Raw genomic sequence first — 7087 nt, 5'->3', positions numbered from 1 at the left:
CACACACACACACACACACAGACACACAGACACACACACACACACACACACCGAAGCATGAGGTTAATGATCTCTATTTAGTTTAAGTGCATTACTGTTAAAATGGTTTTAGTCTTCATTTGAACTGAAGGATGATGCGGTGCATCAGATATTGTCACTAAACTTATGAAGCGGTTTCTCAGACGTTTGAACACAAGAGGTCAGTGTTTGTCAAAGGATCACACACTCTCACACACACACACACACACACACACACTCACACAAACACACACACACTCTCTCACACAGACACACACTCACATACACACACACCCACAGACACACACACACACTCACACTCACACTCACACACACACACAGACACACACACACATCTGTTTTTCTGCTGTCTTCCAGACACACCTGCAGAAACACCAGACGAAGCATTAAGCTCCACAGACACAATCAACCACAGACGAGTCCGTCGGTTTAATTTGTGTAGTTTTGTTCTTAATCCACATGGTTTAAAAGCAGCTGCACAGAAATCCATAATGTTAATGTTTCCAATATCTTAATGTCTCACAGTCACAGTTCAGAGCTGGACTTACATTTCGTTTCAGTTTACGTTTATATAAACATCAACCAGATGAGATTTGCTATTAGTACATATGGCTTTGTGAGTATGTGTATACAGCTAAATCTGGATCTATAGATAAAGCCATTGGATTTGTGCTGATATTGAGCATTATGAAAAAACATTTTAGCTTTGATTTATAACATTTTGGTGTCACGACAAACTAATTATTACTGAATCACATGATTAAAATGATGCATATTAGTTTAAACGTGTGTGCGTGTCTCGTCTCCACACGCGATGGTCCTGTAGGGAGACATCTGGAGTTCAGGAAACTCTGCAATCTGAATGCAATCAAACGGAGTTCCCTGAGAGTCAGCACACGCGGCCCATGACACAACTCTCCACGCTCCTCCAGATATTAGCAGCAAACATGAAGCAAATGTGGATCTGGAGTTTGGGGGATTCCTCGCTGACCTCACAGCGCCTGAGATTCTCAGAAAACACACAGGATTAATAACTAACATGAATCTGTGTGTGTGTGTGTGTGTGTGTGTGTGTGTTTTCTCTGCGCAGGCTGGGGTCTGTGTGCGGCCAAGGCTCAGCATCCCATCGCTGACATGGTGAAGATGTTGAGAGAGCAGGGCAAGACTGAGGTCAGATGCAAAAAAAGGCATATCTTACTTAGTATTTTTGCCTTGTTTCCAGTCAAAATATCTAATCATTTCTTAAATCAAGAAGGATTTTCCAGACAAGTAAAAATTATTGTCTTGTTTTCAGAAAAAAACAAACAAAGTTTTTGCTTAGAACAAGCAAATGGGGTAACTAAAATAATCTTGTTTTCTGTTTGGAAAAAAAAAGCACAAAAGCAGTGTTAAGTCGCTGGGGTATATTTGTAGCAATAGCCAACAATACATTGTATGGGTCAAAATTATACATTTCTCTTTTATGCCAAAAATCATTAGGATATTAAGTAAAGATCATGTTCCATGAAGATATTTTGTAAATGTCCTACCGTAAATATATCAAAACTTAATGTTTGATTAGTAATATGCATTGCTCAGAACTTCATTTGAACAACTTTAAAGATGATTTTCTCAATATTCTGATTTTTTTGCACCCTCAGATTCCAGATTTTCAAATATTGTCCTATCCTAACATATTATTTATATAAATCTTAATTTACAAAAATGGACCCTTATGACTGGTTTTGTGCTCCAGGGTCACAAATTATGTCATTCTGCTTATCTAGTGCATGCATCTTAATTTAAGAATTGTTTTGATATTTTGACTGGAAACAAAAGAAAAATACTAAGTAAGATGAGCCTTTTTTTGCCGTGTAATAAGCTCCAGAAATAACGGCATGCCTGATTCTCACACTTCACGTCCAGAGTTTTAATGTCTTGAGCACTTGGCAGCTCAGCAGCGTAATTCTGTTAAAAAGAAGACAAAACACATCTGTGTCTAATAACAAAACACTGGTAAAAATGCAGCCCTTCTGTAAATAAAGAGGGAAAGTGTAAAACATTCTCCGAGTATTTAGACGCAGATGGAGAATTTACAGCATGAAGGATAAACTCCCATGTGTTCTGATGTCGAAAAGCTTCACGGTGAATCATTCTGATATAAACCTGATGAAATTAATTAAGTGCTATGCATTAAATCTGTTACATATTTAAATAACCAATCCAACCATCACATCAACTCTGAATCTTTAGTATCTGTCTACACTACCGTTAAAACATTTAAAAGAAGTCTCTTTCAAATCAAGGCTGCATTTATTTGATCAAAAATACAGTAAAAATTCCAACCGTTACATCAACTCTGAATCTTTACTATCTATCTACACTACTGTACAAACAGTAAAGTCTCTTTCAAACCAAGGCTGCATTTATTTGATCAGAAATATAGTAAAACAGTTAAATATTATTACAATGTAACATAGCTGTTTTCTATGTGAATATCTGTTAAACTGTAATGTATTTCTGTGATGCGCAGCTGTATTTTCAGCATCATTACTCCAGTCTTCAGTGTCACATGATCTTCAGAAATCAGTATAATATCCTGATTATTATCAATCGTGCTGCACGATATTTTTTTGTGGAAACCGTGATACATTTTATTTTTCAGGATTCACAGATGAACAGAAAGTTCAGTAGAACAGCATTCATTTGAAATGGAAATCTTTTGTAACATTATAAATGTTTTACTCTCACCTTTGATCATTTTAATGCATCCTTGAGGAATAAAAGCATTTATTTCTTTAAAAAAACAAAACAAGAAATGACCCCAAAGTTTCGAGCGGTAGAGTATATGTGTTAAATAGCACATGCAAAGTCCGTTTTCCTTTAAATATAAAGCGAGTGATTTGAGGTGCAGTGTGAAATGCGTCTCGTATCTGTCAGACGGATGAGCCGATGATCCACAGATGGCTATAAATTCGTTTGGCAGCGGTCGGGACACATGTGCACTCTGATCTTTGTAATAATTCACTTTGATATTGTAATTGTGCCTAGACATGCAACGCATCGCAGCGACCCCGTGTTGCAGCGACTGGCGTCTGTGCGGTCCGAGTCGGAGGGCAGCACGTGTTTTTGTTTAGCTGGCGCAGATAAGCATGTAGAGCGAGGAGAAACCCGATCCCATCGCATGAGAGCGGCTAATAGCACTTCTGATTGTTCTCGCTGTGTCTGTGCAGAAACTCAACTCAGCCGAGCCTGTGCTGGAAGTCTGGAAGTCCAAACAGGTGTGTGTTTACATTAGAGCTGTCAGTTAATTACATGATGTGCCAGTCGCAAATTAATCACACATCAATTTTGGTTCAGAAACCACCCTCCAAAAGATCACTTGACGTCACAATTGTGTTAAAATGAGAAAAGCATTCAATAGACATTACAAAAAGTAGCTTTAGAAAGAAATATTTTGATTCAACATTGCATAAATAATGACAATAAATTGGGTATTAATGAAATATGAAATGATGCTCTCAAAATGAAATTAAAAGCTGGAAGTCACTGTCTTAAAGGGATAGTTCACCCAAAAATGAAAATTCTGTCTTGATAATACAAAAAGTATTCTCGTAGCTTCGTACAATTACGGTTGAACCACTGATGTCATGTGGATAATTTTAACGATGTCCTTGCTACATTTCTGAGCCTTGATCGTAGTAATTACATTGCTGTCTTTGGAGGGTCAGAGAGCTCTCGAAATCCATCAAAAATATCTTAATTTGTGTTCCGAAGATGAACGAAGGTCTTACGGGTTTGGAACGACACGAGGGTGAGTAATTAATAACAGAATTTTCATTTTTGGGTGAACTAACCCTTTAATGAGTGAGTCATTGAATCATTCATTCAACCGATTCATTCAGAAATGAAGCAAGTCTTTATAAACGAGTCACTGAATCACTCACTCACTCAATTTGTTCCAAAACGTGGATTCATTCAGTGACGAATCAGCGCTGTGTGTCGATCAGAGACTCTACAGTTCTGCTGTGTCCTTGATTGGAACAATTTTCATTTGCGATATTGAGGAAAACGTAACAATATGAATTTCTTGTTTATTGAACTGTTGTATAAATCAGTATCACATTTGCAATCATGCAGATATTGGGGAAAACAGTTCTCCTGCTGGTGTGATATTGCTAAATTATATCAATTATATAATATCATATGATATAAATATAAGAGGGTGATTTCTTTGTCCTCATATCTTGAATTTTAGGCTCATATAAGTGCGTTCTAATAGACTCGATCATGCAGTCAGTCTTCCTGCATCGTTGCATCAATGCATTTTTTCCAGAACCGCACCAAATTAACGAGGTAAATCCAGTCCTAGTATGAACAGCAGCAGTGAATCAGTCATGACTGGAGTGTGTGTGTGTGTCTGAGTGAGTTTTTGTGTGTGAGTGTGTGAGCGAGTTTTTGTGTGTGTGTGTGTCTTGAGTGTGTGTGTGCGTGTCTGAGTGTGTGTGTGTGTGTGTGTGCACTGCTGGGAGACGCCAAGAAGACCTGCGACAGTTTACAGGCCAAAATCAGAGAGGCCTATTACTAACACACAGCTCCAGACACATGCACAAGAACACGCTTTATTACACATTAAAGTGGCTTAAAAACAAGAAGCCAATCAGTGAATGCATGCGGCTTTTGACTTGTAAATAAAACTATTTAAATCTCACTGTGACAGATTGCATTCAGCTTTCAAATAAAACGCACGTGACTGACGTTTTGACGTTCTCGTCACACTTTCCCAGCAGCCTGTTTGGCTTTGTTGATCAGTTTATGCAGGAATGAGAAGAAGAACAGCATGTTATCGTATTCTCCCGTGTACTCGGAGAAATAGTGGCTGTGCAGGTCCTTCAGAAAGTAGTAAACGGCCTCTATTGTGGCCAGGTACGTGTCTGGACAGCCTTTCTGGTGCCGCCAAAAACAGGTTCTTCTGCTCTTCAGCTCCACATTCGGTAACGCTGTGGAGAAATAACATCCGTTCAGTCTGAGATGAGCAGAAGAAATCGCCAAAAACTCAATTCAAACAGGTGAAACGATGCAAAAAAGCCCAAGCAACCAAACAAGACAATCAAAAAAAGCGAGTGAAGAATACCGTCAAGTTTTATGTGAATTTTGATTGTTTCTAGTTTATGGATTATCCAGTGTAACATTTGTGTTTTTAGTTCATTTATTTTGATTCACTACTCATTATATATAACTCAATTTATTTGTAATTAACATTTGCATATTTTTTTATTGTGATTCTGAGTCATGTGACACATGCAACCACTTAATTTTTTCTTGTTTTAACCCTTACATTGTGTTCTGGCCATTCTGACCAAGTACTTTTTGGGATTTTTCCCCCAACTTGTTACACTTGTTGCATTTGTGGTTAAAAATGACCAGCCTACAAGAAATCGCTTATAAATTTCTCAATGTATTATAATGTTACCCAATACTAGATTCAGTTTTTTGAAAGAAGCTTGTTTTCAGCACGAGGCAAAGGATGAGTTTTGCACCAGATATTGTAATTAGTCATTGAAGGTCACATTTCAGTTTTTTCTCTCGCACTTGCTTTTCTTCATAGTGTGCCGAATTTTACGCCTGAGTTAAACAAACAGAGAGATGTGAGAGTCTTCTGCACCTTGAAGACGTTCGTCTGTGATGATTCTGGTGGTCTGGTTCCAGGTGCTGTCGATGAACACCACTCTCTGGATCGGGCAGCTGTGCGTCTCGGGATCTGCGTCGGTCACCTTTAACCTCTTCACTCTCGGCTTCCCGTCGGCGGAGAAATGCTCCCACAGTTCCTCCACCGTCATGGCGTCGGGACCGGGAAACACCAGCACGATCTGCGGGAAGAACAGCGTGTGTTAACATGTCAAAATAGCTGAAAAACTAAATTCGAATTTTGTACTTAAATATTATCAATATTCGAATTATATTCGAATTTAAAAGGCATAATTTTAGTTAGAGGGGGATAAACGCTTTGGGCTTCTCTCTCGAGGCCACAAGAGGGCGCATTGAGCAAAATATTACTAATGCACGTTTCTTCAAAGCAATAAAATAACACTATCTTTGAAAAAAGTGCATAATGTTTAACTTAATATTTATAAACCATATATAATTAATTAAGTTGCTTAAACAATTAGAAACAAAACAGCATCATGCATGTTTGTATAGTTTAATACAAAGGACCGAAAACCAATCACAAAAAAGTACTTTTTTCATTTAAAAACATGAGATGCAGTGGGATGGGAAAACCCCCATAAAGTCTCGACGTGTTTTTTAAAAGTTGAACTTACATTAATGGCTTTCTAAACATGCGTCTCTTGTGCGAGACACGAGTGCAGCGGTGATAGATGTCCCTCTAGAAAATGTGATAAATATGCGTTCTGTGTGAACGGCTTGGTTTCAGTTTTGAGATTTAAATATTGGTTGTTGTTTTTTCGATTATGAGATTTACATGTTTGTCGGTTTTGTTCAATTTTGAGATTTACATGTTTGTGGTTTTGTTCGATTTTGAGATTTACATGTTTGTGGTTTTGTTCGATTTTGAGATTTAAATGTTTGTCGGTTTTGTTCGATTTTGAGATTTAAATGTTTGTCGGTTTTGTTTAATTACGAGATTTAAATGTTTGTGGTTTTGTTCGATTTTGAGATTTAAATATTTGTCGGCTTTGTTCGATTTTGAGATTTAAATGTTTGTCGGTTTTGTTCGATTTTGAGATTTAAATATTTGTCGGCTTTGTTCGATTTTGAGATTTAAATGTTTGTCGGTTTTGTTCGATTTTGAGATTTAAATGTTTGTCGGTTTTGTTTAATTACGAGATTTAAATGTTTGTGGTTTTGTTCGATTTTGAGATTTAAATATTTGTCGGCTTTGTTCGATTTTGAGATTTAAATGTTTGTCGGCTTTGTTCGATTTTGAGATTTAAATGTTTGTCGGCTTTGTTCGATTTTGAGATTTAAATGTTTGTCGGTTTTGTTCGATTTTGAGATTTAAATATTTGTCGGCTTTGTTCGATTTTGAGATTTAAATGTTTGTCGG

The 7087-nt window shown here is 37.3% G+C and overlaps 1 protein-coding gene across 1 annotated transcript in view; it reads right to left on the bottom strand.

The window, feature by feature from the left end:
* Positions 1-4626: 4626 nt before the first annotated feature.
* The window catches only part of dtwd1 (DTW domain containing 1), a 6589-nt gene continuing 4128 nt past the window's right edge, over positions 4627-7087 (bottom strand). Inside the window, exons 3-4 of the mRNA XM_016518436.1 lie at positions 5684-5888; positions 4627-5018 (exon numbers count right to left, since the gene is read on the bottom strand). Of these exons, the coding sequence (XP_016373922.1) occupies positions 4792-5018; positions 5684-5888 (432 nt within the window). The 3' untranslated portion in view covers positions 4627-4791. The remainder of the gene's footprint in view (positions 5019-5683; positions 5889-7087) is intronic.

The sequence above is a fragment of the Sinocyclocheilus rhinocerous genome, unplaced genomic scaffold (assembly GCF_001515625.1).
Source record: "Sinocyclocheilus rhinocerous isolate Xijiao unplaced genomic scaffold, SAMN03320098_v1.1 scaffold1093, whole genome shotgun sequence".
In the NCBI taxonomy this organism is placed as follows: Eukaryota; Metazoa; Chordata; class Actinopteri; order Cypriniformes; family Cyprinidae; genus Sinocyclocheilus; species Sinocyclocheilus rhinocerous.
The sequence above is the reverse complement of the archived record's forward strand: the minus strand, read 5'-3'. Positions and strand labels throughout refer to the sequence as shown.